This window comes from Parambassis ranga, chromosome 18 (assembly GCF_900634625.1).
Source record: "Parambassis ranga chromosome 18, fParRan2.1, whole genome shotgun sequence".
In the NCBI taxonomy this organism is placed as follows: domain Eukaryota; kingdom Metazoa; phylum Chordata; class Actinopteri; family Ambassidae; genus Parambassis; species Parambassis ranga.
In genome coordinates, this window is record NC_041038.1 from 128,920 (window position 1) to 147,100 (window position 18,181).

Here is an 18,181-nt window from a genome sequence, read left to right on the forward strand (position 1 = left end):
ACACATCTATACAACAATATTGAGGCTTTGACAGAGCGCCACCTACTGGCTACACAAAATGTTGTGTTTTCATAGGTTTTTCTGCCTGCCCCTGTGGCCTGTTTTGAGTAGGGTCACGAAAATTGGCACACATGTGTATCACCCCAAGATGCACAAAAAAGTCTCTTGGACCCTCCCTCCAAACCCAACAGGAAGTCCGCCATTTAGAAATTTCTGTTAATTTTTGGCGATTTGTGACCCTGCTGCAAAACTTTTCACGCCTCGCATACTTCATCCAAATGAGCTAAAACTCACTGTGTCCACTCAGGACACCATAGGGAATAGACGCATTCCAAAACTCTTACAAAAGTCTGAGGGTGTGGCGGGGGCGTGGCCTCAAAGTTGACCATTCGCCATTACAAAGGAACTCCCTGTATTTTTTGCCCTAACGCGTAGCCCCGCTGGCCAGTTTGACACAGAATCATGAAAATTAGCACACATGTGTATCACCCCACGACGCACAAAAAAGTCTCTTGGACCCCCCCTCCAAACCCAACAGGAAGTCCGCGATTTTGAAATTTCTGTTAATTTTTGGCAATTTGTGACCCTGCTGCAAAACTTTTCACGCCTCGCATACTTCATCCAAATGAGCTAAAACTCACTGTGTCCACTCAGGACACCATAGGGAATAAACGCATTCCAAAACTCTTACAAAAGTATTACGGTGTGGTGTGGGCGTGGCCTCAAAGTTGACCATTCACCATTACAAAGGGCAAAAAATACAGGGAGTTCCTAACGCGTAGCCCCGCTGACCAGTTTGACACAGAATCATGAAAATTAGCACACATGTGTATCACCCCACGACGCACAAAAAAGTCTCTTGGACCCCCCCTCCAAACCCAACAGGAAGTCCACCATTTTGACTTTTGTGGCCATTTTTTGCCTATTTGCGACCCTGCTTCAAAACTTTTCACGGCTCACATACTTCTTGCAATTGAGCTGAAATTCACTGTGTCCACTCAGGACACCATAGGGAATAGACGCATTCCAAAACTCTTTCAAAAGTATTACCGTGTGGCGGAGGAGTGGCCTCAAAGTTGACCATTCGCCATTACAAAGGAACTCGCTGTGTTTTATGCAGTACCACCCATATACTTTATGCAATGTGGCCAAAATCTTACACTACTGCTATGGACCCAAGTCTGAACAGTTATATATGCTAATAGGATGATACGGTCATAGCGCCACCTACTGCTAACAGGAAAGATTGGTTGTAAACATGTGTTTGTTGTACATCTCTGCAAATGAGAGGAGAGGACAGCATAGCACAGGAGAGTATGGGAGACAAGAGCATAGGAGAGAAGACAGCGATAGCCCCGCGGATCGCAAGGTGCGCGAGGGCCCGCAATGCTGCTTGCAGCTTTAATTTTTTTTTTCTTTCCCCCCCTTAGATCGCATTTTTGGGGGCTTTAACATGCCCAAAAACTCACCAAACTTGGTAGAAAAATTCATTCGCCGGAAAAATTTTGAAATTTGCTGACTTTTGAAATGCACATAGAAAAATGGCTCTATAGTGCCCCCCAACGCGTAGCCCCTCTGGCCGGTTTGACACAGGATTATGAAAATTGGCACACATATGTATCACCTCAAGACGCACAAAAAAGTCTCTTGGACCCCCCCTCCAAACCCAACAGGAAGTCCGCCATTTTGAAAATTCTGTTAATTTTTGGCGATTTGTGACCCTGCTACAAAACTTTTCACGCCTCGCATACTTCATCCAATTGAGCTGAAATTCACTGTGTCCACTGAGGACACCATAGGGAATAGACGCATTCCAACACTCTTTCAAAAGTATTACCGTATGGCGGGGGCGTGGCCTCAAAGTTGACCATTCGCCATTGCAAAGGAACTTCCTGTATTTTTTGCCCTAACGCGTAGCCCCGCTGGCCAGTTTGACACAGGATCATGAAAATTAGCACACATGTGTATCACGCCAAGACACACAAAAAAGTCTCTTGGACCCCCCCTCCAAACCCATCAGGAAGTCCACCATTTTGATTTTTTTTTGTAATTTTTGGCGATTTCTGACCCTGCTATAAAACTTTTCACGCCTCGCATACTTCATGCAATTAAGCTGAAATTCACTGTGTCCACTGAGGACACCATAGGGAATAGACGCATTCCAACACTCTTTCAAAAGTATTACCGTATGGCGGGGGCGTGGCCTCAAAGTTGACCATTCGCCATTACAAAGGAACTCGCTGTGTTTTATGCAGTACTACCCATATACTTCATGCAATGTGGACAAAATCTTACAGTACTGCTTTGGACCCGAGTCTGAACAGATATATATGCTAATAGGATGATACAGTCATAGCGTCACCTACTGGTAGCAGGAAAGTTTGGTTGTAAACATGTGTTTGTTGTACATCTCTGGAAATGAGAGGAGAGGAGAGCATAGGACAGGAGAGTATAGGAGACAAGAGCATAGGAGAGAAGACAGCGATAGCCCCGCGGATCGCAAGGTGAGCGAGGGCCCGCAATGCTGCTTGCAGCTTTAATATTTCTTTGGTTTGTATTGCATTGTTTTTAGGTTGTATTTCAATTTCTTCAGTTTTTCCTTACACTGCAAAACTTAGTGAAAGTAATGACGGCATTTCCTTGGCCCGTGGGTAGCGTAACAAATAGAGGTGTGTAGTTTTTTGTTTGACATGTGCTATAAAAATAAAGTTTGATTTGATTGAAACCTTGTCTAGTTACCACAATATTTACCACCCACAAATTTCTGTTTAATACATTAGCATTGTCATTCCTAACCTGTTGTTATGCTTGCAATAGCCTTGAGCTTCAAGCACTAAGTTACAGCTAACAGTGGCCTAAACTTAGTTCTGCTATATATTTAAATAACCATAGTTCTATTGCCATTAAAAAACACATCTTTAACTTCTAGATCTTATAATGTGTTTTATCATAGCTACATTAAAAATACTCCACTTCAACATGACGTTGCATTAGTCTAGTTATTCCTCCACATACAAAATATACAAACACATGTACAGAGTTTGTGCGCGTGATTGTTTAAGCTGGTCGGCTCATCTCCTACTCCACCTCAGTTTACATAAAGGTGCCTTGATGAATGGACTCCTTTAGCTGGATGTAATTGAACCTGACCCACTTGGGCAATTAACTCTAACCCATAATATTTGCTCAGTAGTATTGGGTTTTGGATGGCTTGGGCCCAGCAGTGAGGTCGACCTCAGCATAGTCAGCTTGAGCCATCAATCACTGCTGCTCTCTGCAATGGCGGGGGTCCAAAATGAAAACAGTAGTGACTAGTCCGATATTTGCTTCATTTTCAGCAGCATCCATGCTTGGGACATCAAGCCTGCAGTTGAGCCTAATACTTGCTTATGTTTTGTCACATGACTGCTAGTTTTAAGTGACTTAGTCATTACTTCCTAGTTGTGCTGCTTTTGTATGTTGGTTTATTTTTGTTAAATTCATTAGTTGAAAGATTGCTAAACTAGGGTTTTTGATGGAACTGTATGTCATGCATGGTGCATTCAAGCACCATCTGGAAGTTCAAAGGGTGACAAATCATAATTATTAGAACCTTCTAGTAGGCCTGTCACGATAACAGATTTTGCTGGGCGATTAATTGTCAAGAGAAATTATTGCGATAAGCGATAATATTGACCATGTTCAACTAATATAATGATGAGCGACATATAATGCAAGTACACCATTTCAAAGATCAATTAACTTTAAATTCTAAAGAACATTTAACACTGGAAAGGCCCCCAATCATCAACATTATTATTATTATTTTATTGTTGTTATTATTATCAATATTAATATAAATGTTGATATTATTATTTATGAGTAGTGGTAGGCCTATTACCATGGCTTATCTGAGCATAGTCAGTGGAGTTAAGTCAAACCAACTAGCACTCTCTACCTGCTGGTGGGAGTGGGCTCACCTGAACGCACATGTGTTTGTGTGCGCACGTGTTTGCGTGTGTGTATGCACATCAGTCCGTTGCAGACAGCTGCAGTGAATTTTAAAAACGCCACCATGTAGACAGAAACACATAAAAGAAACTGATAGCAGAGAGGGCACAAGAGGACTGGGCGAGAGGACTAATGGGTGGCGCTGCCGCGAGTGCCACCAGTAAGAAGGCAGAGAACTTTACTCGTACAATGCGCACTCTCTCTGATGGCACGTTGTATACTTAAGCAAGTGTAGTCTCGTGGTGAATTGTGTCAAAGTGTTGAACCGGTGTTGTGCAGCTTCACAGCTCTCTGTGTCGCTGTAACCAACATCCAAGCCCTGCAGCACCGTGGTGACGCAGAGAGCGAGCTATCGGTGGTCTGCTCAGAACATCACATAAACGTTACACAATGAGTTAAAAAAATAAGAACTACCTGTTGATTTGACACATTTTAAGACAGAAAACGCCGGCCGGACTTTGCACACTTTATACGCTACGACGCACCGGAGTGATGCCTTTTGTCATCCAGTCTCTTTGGCAGCGAGAGGGAGAGAGAGAGGAAGAGAGGAAAAAAAACAAGCATGCAAATGTAATTTATCACGGCCGAAAAACGTATCTAACGTATTTAGGGTTCAAAGGTTCAACAGGCCTGTAATTGGCTTCTAAGATGCAACCTGTTGAATATCCACCACCGTTCACATGAGATTTACATCACTTAAAAAGCCCAGACCTGTTTTAATATCTTCTTAATAACACACTCTGTTTTCCATGTGCATGAACTTAATTAGTACTTTTTCTGCAGCATCCACTGGGATGGTGTCTGACAAACAGACACACCTCCAGGGAGCATCACCTGAGCTCTAGTAGCATTTGTTTGTCTTTAAAGTCCCATAGGGTTTAAGGCAGGGAAGTCTTGACCTCATCATCAGCCTTCAAGGCTCGGGTTCTAAGTTGAGCCGTAGCTTTTAATATTGATACTTTAGAGGAAGACATGGAAATGAGAGTTAATGAGACCTCAGAACAGAGCTGCAGGTTTCACAGACATGTTTGAACAAAAATTTCTCTCATTTGTAGCGTCTCATATGGATAAAGTGAGACAAACTTACAGTAGTAAAGATTGGGATTCTATGTCCCCCAGCGGCCACACACACACCCACATGTTTTGTATTTTATGGAGCAAAATGCTTTTTATTATTTTTCTTTTGACTGTTAAATATTTTTTGTATGTTTATAATTCTCTTTTTATTGAATTTTTGACTGCTGTTTTGCCCTGCTAAGTGTTTGGTGCTACTGCAACCACTACATTGTACCTAGTCCTGTCTTAACAGTAAGCTTCTCTTTTGTTTCAGTGTGCAAGGATCCTCCATACAAAGTGGAGGAGTCTGGATACGCAGGCTTCATATTGCCTATTGAAGTTTACTTCAAGAACAAGGTACATTTAACATTGACTTTGTTTAGCAAATTAGTTTTATTGGGCTAGCGTTGGTCTGTTTTTGAAGACATGAGCTGTAAATATTAGGTTTACTATAATCTTCATATCTTACTGGTGTAAAAGACTATACTCAAATTCTGGCCATCTATCTAGATTTCTCTCAATTTCACTTATCAGCAGACTTCCCAGCATGCAATATTCCCCAGAAGCAGATTTTCTTTATAGTTTGAAAAACAGCTGCATATAAAGATGTAGTTTCCTTTGATGGTTCACAGAAAACAATGGCAGTCAAATGCAGTTTGTCTTTCTGTAAATGAACAATTTAAAAATAAGAGTCCTTGTCAGCCATGTTTTAATGTGGAATTATAGAAAGGACAAAGGTTTACACACAACACACCATCAGTAAATTTGCACAGTTTCAAACAACTACCAATCTAAATCAACCAAGCTGAGCAAATTTAAACCAACAATAAACACTTCACATTTGAAGAATGAATTGAAGAAATTAATCTTCTTTTTTTTAAAAAGAAAAGAAAAAGGATTTTGTTTGTTTTACCATGTGTTCAACTTTTTTTCTACTGCCTGGGTGTCCCACCACCTTATTTCAGGAAGAACCGAAGAAAGTTCGCTTTGACTACGACCTGTTTCTACACCTGGAGGGTCACCCACCTGTCAATCATCTCCGCTGTGAGAAGCTCACCTTCAACAACCCCACTGAAGAGTTTCGGAGGAAGCTGCTGAAGGCCGGAGGGGTAGGAGTGTGCGGGGGAAGACTGTGTGGGGTGTTTCTGTCTAAAACTGCACACACAGCTTCATTCTTTGTTAATTTCTGTATCTGTTTTTGGAATTTGAAATATTCCAGTGGACCTCTGAAGGACACTAGCTGTCAGTCCAGAGAGATGATAGTGCATGCCAGATGTTGCTCTGTCACGGAACACCTAACTACACCTGTTATCAGCACCCTGAACAACCTGCTTCCAATCTAATATTTTTGTACATATTATCATTTCATAATGCCTCTAAACAAATTGATGGCACTGATCAAGTGACTTAATACTACTTTAGCAGCTCTTACAGCAGATCATGCTGTTAAAGCTCACCGTGGTTGTTAATTTGTCATAAACTGGCATCAGTTTACCTCTTCTCTGTGTCGAATGCTATCAGTAAGTTGGCCTTGGTCCAGTGGAGCTCTGTAGTCTGAAGGTTTTATGACTGGAGCTAAGTGCTTTTTATTTACTTTACCCTGCCCCCCACCCCGTCAAAGACATAGAACATGTTCATACTCTGAATGGCTCCCCGTCAAGTAGGGAGTCACTAGATATAAGTAACTACACCCTCTCTATCAGATAAATGTTGCAGTTCTTTTAATTATTGTATAGTAATTATGAATCTCTTTTGTCTTTTACAGCAGCGGGATCCTCATAAACGAAGTTCAGAAGACTCAAAAGTAAGATGACTTGCTGATTCATGTAATAACACCAGTATTTTCATCCTGGCAGGCAGATTTATCATCATGCACTCCAGTATAGACACACTGAAACAGCTGTGTTGTCTTTACTTGCATATGTTAGACTTGATTCCAGTCCATGTAGTGTGAAATGTTCTAATAATAACAGAGGCTTTATGTGTGTGAATGTTGCTGGTCTTGGCAGTGAGGACAGCAGAGCACTCATTCATTACTCTTAAGTCCTCTTTAAGTGAAGAGAAAGCCTTAGAGAAGATTGAGACAAGGCGTCTGGACTTGTAGAGTTTTCTTGAAGACTTTTGCTGCTCATCCAAGCAGCTTCATCAGTTCTAACTGTTTGGTGGGGAAACAATCTTCTCTACCTATGATGACCTGGATGACTGAGAATCTTCATCAACAAAGAGAAAGCCTACCATATCATACTCGGATCACTTAAAGTAACCTAGTGTTCATTGGTTATAATTTCTCTATGAAGGGTTAGATAAAGAACGAAATGGCATCAGTGCTACTGACTTGTATGTATAAATTACCTAGACTTACACTTACACTCCTCTCATAGGTGATGGTGATGCAGGAGGGCTCGACCTCTCTGTTTGGCCAGCACCTCAAGCTGCCTACACTTCCCAACAGCTCGCTGATGTCCTTCTCCGACCCAAAGAAGAGCAAAAACTTCCATGGATCAAAGGTCAGTGTGGGTTCCAGGTACATCCTGCAGCCAAATGGCCTTCTTTTATGCTTCTATTCCTGGCCACACCTGTTGCTCTAAAAATGTTTACCCCTTCAAAGTCTCTAGACTTAATCCCCCACATATTTGGCTGTTTCCAATATAAGATGTCCAATATTATATATATATATATTTGAACTCCTGGGATTACTAAGACATCCAACTTTGGGTTAAATTAACTGGATCTTGGCTGCTGCTCACCTAGGAGTAGTGACTCACACATGCTAAGTGTAATCTAATGTAGAGGCATTTTTTTTTCCCACTTAAATCTTTATTAAAGTTTTTTTTTTCACTTGCACAGATATGAAACATAAATTAATACAATTTAACTCAAACAGAAATGTAAACATATGGGGGTTCCCTTCTTGACAGTCCATCATATTCCATTTTCTTATACTCAATCAAGGTTTGAGTATTGTCGCTGCTCAGTTGTATACATTGTCCACTTCATCCATTTCTCCGTGAATTGTGCTTCCTGCAGTCTTAGCCGATGTGTCATTTTTTCCATTGTGTAAATTTCCTCTACAATGTGTGTCCATTGATCCTGCGTGGGGACGTCTTCCTTTGCCCATTTTCTTGTAATCGCTTTTTTAGCTGCTGCTAGCAATACTTTAACCAAATATAGGTCCTCCGTTTGTATACCCGCTCTACATAGATCACCTAGATATAACACCGTACAACACAGAGGGATGTTATATCCAAGGATTTTCAGTAACATATCACAAATCATGTCCCAAAACCGTCTTATAACATCACAATTCCAAAAAATATGTGAATGATCAGCATTCAGTACTCCACAACCTCTCCAACAGGGCATATTTCTATTCAACTGTTTGCTTTTGACCTTGGGTGTCAGGAAAAAACGCACCAGGTTCTTCCAAGAAAATTCCCTCCAGATCCGTGAATTGGTGGATGTGTGATGTATTTTCCACATGTTCAGCCATTGTTCATCTGTGATTTTTATCCTAAATTCTGACTCCCATTTTTCTTTTATGTATTTCGTTGAGTGTTTATTGGAAATCAACTGTTTATATAATCCAGATACAGTTCTAACTTTGGTTCCTTTATATGCATTGTAAATGGTTTGGATCACACCATTCACTTCTCCAGAGGGAGCAACCCTGGTCTCTTTCATATAGTAATCCCTCAGTTGTAGGTATCTATAGAAGTCATGCTTATCCAAATCATATCTGTCTTTAATGCTTTGAAAACTCTCCAGCTGTCCATCTTTCACCAGTACACACCACGCTGTAATTCCCTTGGTTATCCATTGCTTAAATCCTTTGTCATATCTAGCTGGTTTAAAATTGCTATCATATGCTACCCACTTCAATGACTTAATGTCTTTTTGAATCTTGTATTTTTTTATTACGTTAAACCATAGTTTTAGCGTGAACATCGTGATTGGATTTGTTTGGTTTTTGATCACCTTGTATATTTCCTCGTCTCCTATAATGCTCTGTATTGGGTATTCTCCAAACTGTTTTTCCACATCTTTCCATTTTGCAGCGTAATCTGGCTTACACCAGTCAACAATATACCTCAATTGAGCTGCATGGTAGTATGCATTTAAATTTGGTAGTCCCATCCCCCCTTCTTCTTTTGGCAACTGGAGAGTCTCCAATCTTATTCTGGGTTTCTTCCCTCCCCAGACAAACCTTGAAATTATTCTATTCCAACTCATAAATTGTGACTGTGGGACCTCTACTGGTAGAGATTGGAACAAATACAAAAGCCTTGGTAGGACGTTCATCCTGATTATTTGAATTCGTGAACTGAGATCTAGTGTTAAGGTGGACCACCTTTCGATATCCCTTTGTATTTCTCGCGTTATCTTGTTATAGTTTGCTTTATATAGTTTACTTAGTCCTTTTGTAATTATAATCCCTAAATATTCAATTCTTTTAAGTTTCCAATTAAAATTAAATAATTCTTGGATCCCTTTTGGTGGACTGTAATTTAATGCTAATATTTGTGTCTTTGCGATATTTATTTTATATCCTGATAAGTGTCCGAATGTTTCCAAGAGTTTCATTAATGCAGGTAGTGATTCATTTGGGTGACTAAGGTAGGTTATAATATCATCCGCAAAAAGTCCTATTTTTTGCTGTATGCCATTCACAGTCACTCCCCTGATCTCTTGGTCTTCTCTAATAGCCTGTGCTAATGGTTCTATAAAGAGAGCAAACAGAGTAGGCGATAGACAGCATCCTTGCCTTGTTGACCTCTGTAATCTGATTTTCCCAGTCAAGCTTCCATTAATTTTTATTCTTGCAGTTGGTTGTTGATAAAGTGTCTTTATGCACTGTATTGATGTATTGCTGAATCCAAACCGCTCTAATATTTTGTATAGAAATGTCCAATTAACACAGTCAAATGCTTTTTCTGCATCTACACTTACTAATACTGTGCTCTTTTTGTCTTGCCTTGCTTGTTCCACTACATGAAGTGTTCTTCTAATATTATCCTGCGTCTGTCGTCCCCTTATAAATCCTGTTTGATCTTCCTCTATTATTTCTGGTATGAAGGAGTTCAGTCTTTTAGAGATTATTGCTGTATATATTTTATAATCCACATTCAGTATAGAGATTGGTCTGTAACTGGCACAATGGTCCTTGTCTTTTCCTTGTTTCGGGATAACTGTGATTATTGCCTCAGCCCACGATGGGGGCATTTTGTTATTTTTGAGAGTCCAATTAAAAGAGGCAAGCAGCAGTGGGGACAGCTCTTCTCCAAACATCTTATACCACTCTGCTGGATATCCATCGCTCCCCGGTGATTTATTATTCTTCAATTTTTTTATTGCGTCTTTTACTTCCTCCATTGTAATTTCCGCTGTTAATTCATCATTTTGTGCTTGTCCAATTGAGGGCAGGTCTAGCATGTCAAGAAACGCAACCATGTCATTTTCTTCTGCAGATGTGGGTTGTGTGTATAATTCCTGGTAATATCTTTGAAAAATCTGTTGAATACCATCAGGAGTAGATACTGTCTCACCTGTATGAGGGTCTTTGATCTTGGATATATTACTAATTGCTTGCTGTTGTCTTATACGCTTTGCCAATATTTTGGTGGCCTTCGAACCCACTTCATGATAGCCCAACTTAAAATATTTATTCTTCTTTTCAATTTCGTCTAATAATATGTCATTTATTTTCCCTTTTATTTCTTTAATTCGTTGACTTATCTCGGGTTCATTAGAATTTTGGTATTCCTGTTCCAATTCCCTTAACTTCTCAGTATGTATTCTATAACCCTCTTCCTTGGTTCTTTTAACATATGCAGATTCAGCTATGAGTTTTCCTCTAATGACAGCCTTCATGGCATCCCAAAATATAGTTGGATCTACTGCACCATTGTTATTTTTCTCTATATATCTTGTTAGTTCAGTTTTTACCTTCTTCCTTATTTGTTCGTTATTCAAAATTCCCAGATTGAGTCTCCATACTGTATGTCGTCTTCTTTGGCTGAAATTTATTGTTAAATAGAGTGGGTTGTGATCTGACACATCTGCACCCCCTATTGTGCATTCTTTTACCTTATGTTTATCCTCTATATTCATAAAAAAATAATCTATTCTTGAATGGACTTTATGTACTGCCGAATAATGTGTAAAGCCTTTTTCCAGGGGATGTAGACTCCTCCAGACATCGATCATTCCCATCTCTTCTAATGATATGTTAATGAATCTTGTCAAATGCATTTTATTCCTTTTTAAGCTAGTTGTATCTATTTCATGATCTCTAATAACATTTATGTCTCCCCCACAGATTAAAACACCCTGTGATTCCACTACGATAGCATCAAACAGGGATTTAAAAAACAATTTGTCACTTTCCGGAGGTGCATATATGTTCACCAATGTTACTGGCTCGTTCTCTAGTCTCCCTTTAACTATGACATATCTTCCTTCCTTATCTCTACATTCCTTCTCAAGATCAAATTGAATTACATTTGATATCAGTATCACTACACCTCTTTTACAACCCTCTTTACACGTACTATGATATAGGTTCCTATAGCCATATTTTGAAAGTTTATTATGTTCTGTTTGTGACAGGTGGGTCTCCTGGAGGAAAATTACCTGTGCCCTTTCTTTTTTAAGTTTTGTGAAAACCTTTTGTCTTTTCACTGGACTATTCAGACCATTTACATTCAGCCACATTATCTTGATACAGTTAGTCATCACTATACCTTGTTATTCTTTGAAGGTATACTCCCATATAACTCTGAACAACATACTTATGAACAAAAAAGGTAACGACATGAACGAGAACAGTTACTGACTTCAAAAAAAGGGGGAAACTGTCTTCTCTCCCCAGGTCCCCGTTGGTGGGCGAAGGGGAAATCCTCATCTCTAAAGAGGGCCCCTCACTAGACTCAGTTCGTTTTTAACAGAACTCTGTAAGGTCTAGATATGTCCAACTATATAAAAAAAAAAGAAAACTAAACATCTCCCAGTCGGGTTGAATATTCTCAACATTGAAGTAATCTATAGATCCATGGTGTTACCTTCCTCCTCCCGTGTATGATTATGTTTTCCTGTGAAATTCCTGCAGCTTCTCTCTGGCTCGGTGAGCTGCTCCGCGTCTCGGGTCCTTTCCCCTGATCCTCTGCCACTCCGACGTCAGTCGTGTCTTCCCCGTTGCCGCAGGTGTGCTGTCATCACCTGGTGTGCCCACTACGTATCCACTCTCTCTCATATCCCGGGCGGCTTCCATGGCGCTGTCATATGTTTTCACTCCATTGTTCCAATGTATCCGTATTCTGGTCAGCGGTGTCTGGAAACGTATCTTTTCTTCCTTGAGCACCTTTTTAATGCCAATGTATGACTTCCGTTTATGGACAACTTCAGCGGGGTAGTCGTGATCAAAAAAGATTTGCTTGCCACCTATTTGTATTTTTTTCTTCCACGCTGTCTTCAGGATCATTTCTTTCGTCTCAAACTTAAGAAAGTTAACTATTATGGACCTGGGTGTAGCATTTGGGTTTGGCTTTTGCGCAAGAGCGCGGTGTGCTCGCTGAATGTGGAGCTCCGTTTCTTCAGGTAGCTGTAGTTCTGTTTTTAGCAGCTGTTCTACGTACTTGCTGGGGTTCTCCTCCATGTCCTCGGGGATGCCAAAGATACGGATATTGTTTCTCCTTGATCTCCCCTCGAGGTCGGTAATCTGTTCTTGCATCTGTCGCGTCTGCTCCATCATTTCCATCATAGCTTCTCCCGCGTCTGCTTTCCACTCTTCTAGCTCTGCTATGCGTGTCTGGGCTTCGGTCACCGCCGCCTTCTGTGACTGTAGCTCGTTTACATTAGCCGTTAGCTTGTGCTCGATTTCTTGCTGCAGAGTGTTGATGTCCTCTTTCATTTCTTTCTTCAACTCGTCTTTGAGAGTGATAATTTCGTGTCGTAACTCTTGTTTGAGGTCTTTGATGTCCTTGCTAATAGTGGCTAATCCCAGTCGCAGCGTCTCGTTTTGATCTTGACCGTCCATTTTCTTTGCTATTTCGTCTTCGTGTTCGCTAGCTTCGTTTTCAGAGTTTGTCCCAGGTAATTTCTCAACTTTCTTTTGTTCCTGATTAGTTTTCCCTGTTCTTCGGTTGCCTCTCCCACCCATTATATCACTCACAGTCTTCGAGTTAAGTCTTATGGAGGGTTTTGAATGCCCGACATGGGAGGTTAGTTAACTACACGTCTACTCTCTCAGCCATCTTCCGACCGTCTCCAATGTAGAGGCATTTTTACAGAGCAGTCTGCTCAGGACATTACAATTAGACATAACTGCTGGGCTGATGGAATATGTGAGTAATCAAACGTATTATCTGTGTGAGCACAAAATATATGTCAATAAAGCAACATGTTGTTTCCATTATGATATTTTTAGTCCCTTTAAATGGTGTCATTTAAAAGCCAGGCCCATTTCACTTGGAAACGGTTTTCAGTGTAAACACGGTGTGTGTGTGTGTGATGAATTACTCATGGAGCAGGAGGTCACTCACACACACCAGACACACACACTCTCTCACACTCCCTCTCTCTTTTTCTTTCTCCACCCACTCTCTTCCATCATAGGTTGAAAGTGATTGCTTGAATGTTTTATAATGTATCTGTCAAAATAACTTATATATTTACCTTCCTCTATTATTTATTATTCTCTGTAATGTTTAGATGAGTATTTAAACAATACTCATGCTACTCCACTGCCCCCAGGAACCTTTAAATAAAGGTGTTTTTAAAATGTTCTATTTTCTATTTTCTAAGTATAAAATCACAAGTCCAATTAAAGCTGCAAGCAGCATTGCGGGCCCTCGCGCACCTTGCAATCCGCGGGGCTATCTCTGTCTTCTCTCCTATGCTCTCGTCTCCTATACTCTCCTGTCCTATGCTCTCCTCTCCTCTCATTTGCAGAGATGTACAACGAACACATGTTTACAATCAAAACTTTCCTGCTACCAGTAGGTGGCGCAATGACCGTATCATCCTATTAGCATATATATCTGTTCAGACTCGGGTCCATAGCAGTACTGTAAGATTTTGTCCACATTGCATAAAGTATATGGGTAGTACTGCATAAAACACAGCAAGTTCCTTTGTAATGGCGAATGGTCAACTTTGAGGCCACTCCCCCGCCACACGGTAATACATTGAAAGAGTGTTGGAATGCGTCTATTCCCTATGGTGTCCTGAGTGGACACAGTGAATTTCAGGTCAATTGCATGAAGTATGTGAGGCGTGAAAAGTTTTGAAGCAGGGTCACAAATAGGCAAAAAATGGCCACAAAAGTCAAAATGGCAGACTTCCTGTTGGGTTTGGAGGGGTGGTCCAAGAGACTTTTTTGTGCGTCTTGGGGTGATACACATGTGTGCTAATTTTCATGATCCTGTGTCAAACTGGCCAGCGGGGCATGCAGAAAAACCTATGAAAACACAACATGTTGTATAGCCAGTAGGTGGCGCTCTGTCAAAGCCTCAATATTGTTGTATAGATGTGTTTAGGGTCAGACTCTGATCATACATGTGACATTTCGTACAGATCGGACAGGAAACGAAGAAGTTATAGCGACTTCCTGTTTCCTCTGAAATGGTCAAACTTTGAGGCCACGCCCCAGCCACACCGTCAGACTTTTGTGAGAGTTTTGGAATGCGTCTATTCCCTATGGTGTCCTGAGTGGACACGGCGACTTTCAGCTCAATCCGATGAAGTATGCGAGGCGTGAAAAGTTTTGCAGCAGGGTCACACATCGCCAAAAATGGCCACAAACTTCCAAATGGCGGACTTCCTGTTGGGTTTGGAGGGGGGGGTCCAAGAGACTTTTTTGTGCGTCTTGAGGTGATACATATGTGTGCCAATTTTCATAATCCTGTGTCAAACCGGCCAGAGGGGCTACGCGTTAGGGCAACAAATACAGTGGGTTCCTTTGTAATGGGGAATGGTCAACTTTGAGGCCACGCCCCCGCCACACGGTAATACTTTTGAAAGAGTGTTGGAATGCGTCTATTCCCTATGGTGTCCTGAGTGTACACAGTGAATTACAGCTCAATTGCATGAAGTATGCGAGGTGTGAAAAGTTTAATAGCAGGGTCAGAAATTGCCAAAACTTACCAAAAAAATCAAAATGGTATGCACTATCATCTCTCTGGACTGACAGCTAGTGTCCTTCAGAGGTCCACTGGAATATTTCAAATTCCAAAAACCGATACAGAAATTAACAAAGAATGAAGCTGTGTGTGCAGTTTTAGACAGAAACACCCCACACAGTCTTCCCCCGCACACTCCTACCCCTCCGGCCTTCAGCAGCTTCCTCCGAAACTCTTCAGTGGGGTTGTTGAAGGTGAGCTTCTCACAGCGGAGATGATTGACAGGTGGGTGACCTTCCAGGTGTAGAAACCGGTCGTAGTCAAAGCGAACTTTCTTCGGTTCTTCCTGAAATAAGGTGGTGGGACACCCAGGCAGTAGAAAAAAAGTTGAACACATGGTAAAACAAACAAAATCCTTTTTCTTTTCTTTTTAAAAAAAAGAAGATTAATTTCTTCAATTCATTCTTCAAATGTGAAGTGTTTATTGTTGGTTTAAATTTGCTCAGCTTGGTTGATTTAGATTGGTAGTTGTTTGAAACTGTGCAAATTTACTGATGGTGTGTTGTGTGTAAACCTTTGTCCTTTCTATAATTCCACATTAAAACATGGCTGACAAGGACTCTTATTTTTAAATTGTTCATTTACAGAAAGACAAACTGCATTTGACTACAGGGTCAGAAATCGCCAAAACTTACCAAAAAAATCAAAATGGCGGACTTCCTGTTGGGTTTGGAGGGGGGGGGGGGGTCCAAGAGACTTTTTTGTGCATCTGGAGCTGATAAGTATGTGTGCCAATGTTCATGCTGCTGTGTCAAACTGGCCAGCGGGGCTACGCGTTAGGGCAAAAAATACAGTGAGTTCCTTTGTAATGGCGAATGGTCAACTTTGAGGCCACACCCCCACCACACCGTTTGTAAGAGTTTTGGAATGCGTCTATTCCCTATGGTGTCCTGAGTGGACACAGTGAGTTTCAGCTCAATTGGATGAAGTATGTGAGGCGTGAAAAGTTTTGTAGGAGGGTCACAAATCGCCAAAAATTAACAGAAATTTTAAAAATGGCGGACTTCCTGTTGGGTTTGGAGGGGGGTCCAAGGGGGACAAAAAAATGAAAAATAATAATCCTAAGGGTTTCAATAGGGCTCTTGCACCATTTGGTGCTCGGGCCCTAATAATAATTCCTAAGTTTTCAATAGGGCTCTTGCACCATTCGGTGCTCGGGCCCTAAAAATTATGTTGTTTTTGGCGATTTAAAATTTTTTAGTGTTGGATTCTAGAACAAATGATAAACAAATCAGAAAGAAATGTTCTTGATCTTTTTCTATCTTTTGCTTTGTTCTGTACATATAGCTGGCACCAAAATGAAAATAACTTTTTTTTTATAATTTATATAGGGGTTTAAGTCATGACATTGTCTTTTGATGGAATGTGTCAGCCCCATAAGTCCTGCTACTATTACACTGCTAATTATCCTCCTATCTGTGAGGATTAATCTTCTGCTGACCTAGCTACCTGTGTTGTGTATATAGTACAGTATTTATGTGACATATTATTGTAATGGGCCCTTTAAAGTTTTAAACCTGGGTCATCTGCTAACCTGCCAGTGTGACAGTACTGAAAGGTTTGTTAAATGTGCCACTTTAGTGATCTGTTGAATGTTGATGGCTGCAAGCACTGAAGCAGGTTTTTATGTCACGCTGCCCTGGGAGGGAAATGGTTTTACTACAGCGAAGGAGCGCGCTGAAGTCTACAACAAGCCAGCAGCTTTACATCCTGAGGCCCCTGGGGTCACCAGCAGATAGACAAAATGAAAGGTTTTAGAGGTGGCTGGCAGAGTTGTTACACACCCCTTTGTCTAGACTGCTTTAATGGGTTTTACTGCATTGGTCCATCCTCAATATTGACAACGCGGCTGGAGGTGAGACCCAAGCACAAATGGCCCCTGTCGTTAGAACAAATGCATTTCCTCCTTTCTCTGCATTGCCCCTCGCTCTGTTTTTAAGGTTGTGTTTGTGTGACTGTTGAAAAGGCCCCGTTCACCCAACTGAACAGAAACTCTCAAAAGAAGTCCTGAGTTTGCTCTTTAAGCCCATAGATGGACCCTTTTGATTCTCTTTTAAGAATGGGCCTCTTTTCAGAGATAGTGATGCCAAACAGGGTGGCATGCATGTTTTCTCTTGTGCAAAAGACAGAGGATTAATCTTGTGCTGACCTAGCTGCCTGGGTTTTGCTCACTTAGAACTAAGTTTTTAAGTTCTACTTACTATATCCCAGTCAAGACACATAATCACAGAAAAGGTGTTTGTTAATTTTATTGGGTAAGTTATTTTAAACGGCCTCAACAACATATTGTTACAGCAATAAAAGTCCATCCAGTCTTCAGTTTGCAAGAGCTTACAATGCCTTTACTTCATTATGTTTGTCCACTGATCTTAAGTGGGATTTCTTTCTTCCTTGTGCACTAATCCTTTGCGCTCCAGTGATTCAGTGTAATGTTGCCATCACATTTCATACACAAAAGTTCTAGGGGTCCTGCACAGTATGGAGTTTAACTGCAGTGTCTTCCAGGTCTCAAAAAGGAGGGGGGGAAAAGAAATCAGATTCAGAATTCCTTTATTTATCCCCAAAGGGAAATTCTTTAATTAAGTGCAAAAACAATGTTTCAAGACCCTTAAAAAGTTGTATTTTCTAAAATCTAAAATTCAAAGAATGAGTCGTCTTATACCTCAACCACCTTTAAATCTAATCTAAATTTAAGTCTTACCTGCATATTGCTTAGGCTCATGGGACAACTGTCACTTGGTCACTTGCATCAGTACATGGGTAATTCTATTGCGTCACACGCAAAGGTAGTTTGGTCAATTGTATGTTGCACACACAAGTCTTTCCCACTCAGTCATTCATGTTACAATAAAGGTTGAGGTGAGTACAGCTCAGTGAGCTCATGAGCACACAAGGGTAACTAGGTCTTTCACTTCATTGCATGTCCAATGGTAACTCAATCCCCATCACCTACATGAGGT

The 18,181-nt window shown here is 40.9% G+C and overlaps 1 protein-coding gene across 2 annotated transcripts in view; it reads left to right on the forward strand.

Moving 5' to 3' along the window:
* Positions 1 to 18,181, forward strand: part of mllt3 (MLLT3 super elongation complex subunit) — a 75,334-nt gene that overhangs the window by 38,385 nt on the left and 18,768 nt on the right. For both annotated transcript variants that reach the window (XM_028429659.1, XM_028429660.1), the window contains exons 3-6: positions 5,321 to 5,403; positions 6,012 to 6,155; positions 6,812 to 6,850; positions 7,428 to 7,553. In XM_028429659.1, coding sequence (XP_028285460.1) covers positions 5,321 to 5,403; positions 6,012 to 6,155; positions 6,812 to 6,850; positions 7,428 to 7,553 — 392 coding nt within the window. The remainder of the gene's footprint in view (positions 1 to 5,320; positions 5,404 to 6,011; positions 6,156 to 6,811; positions 6,851 to 7,427; positions 7,554 to 18,181) is intronic.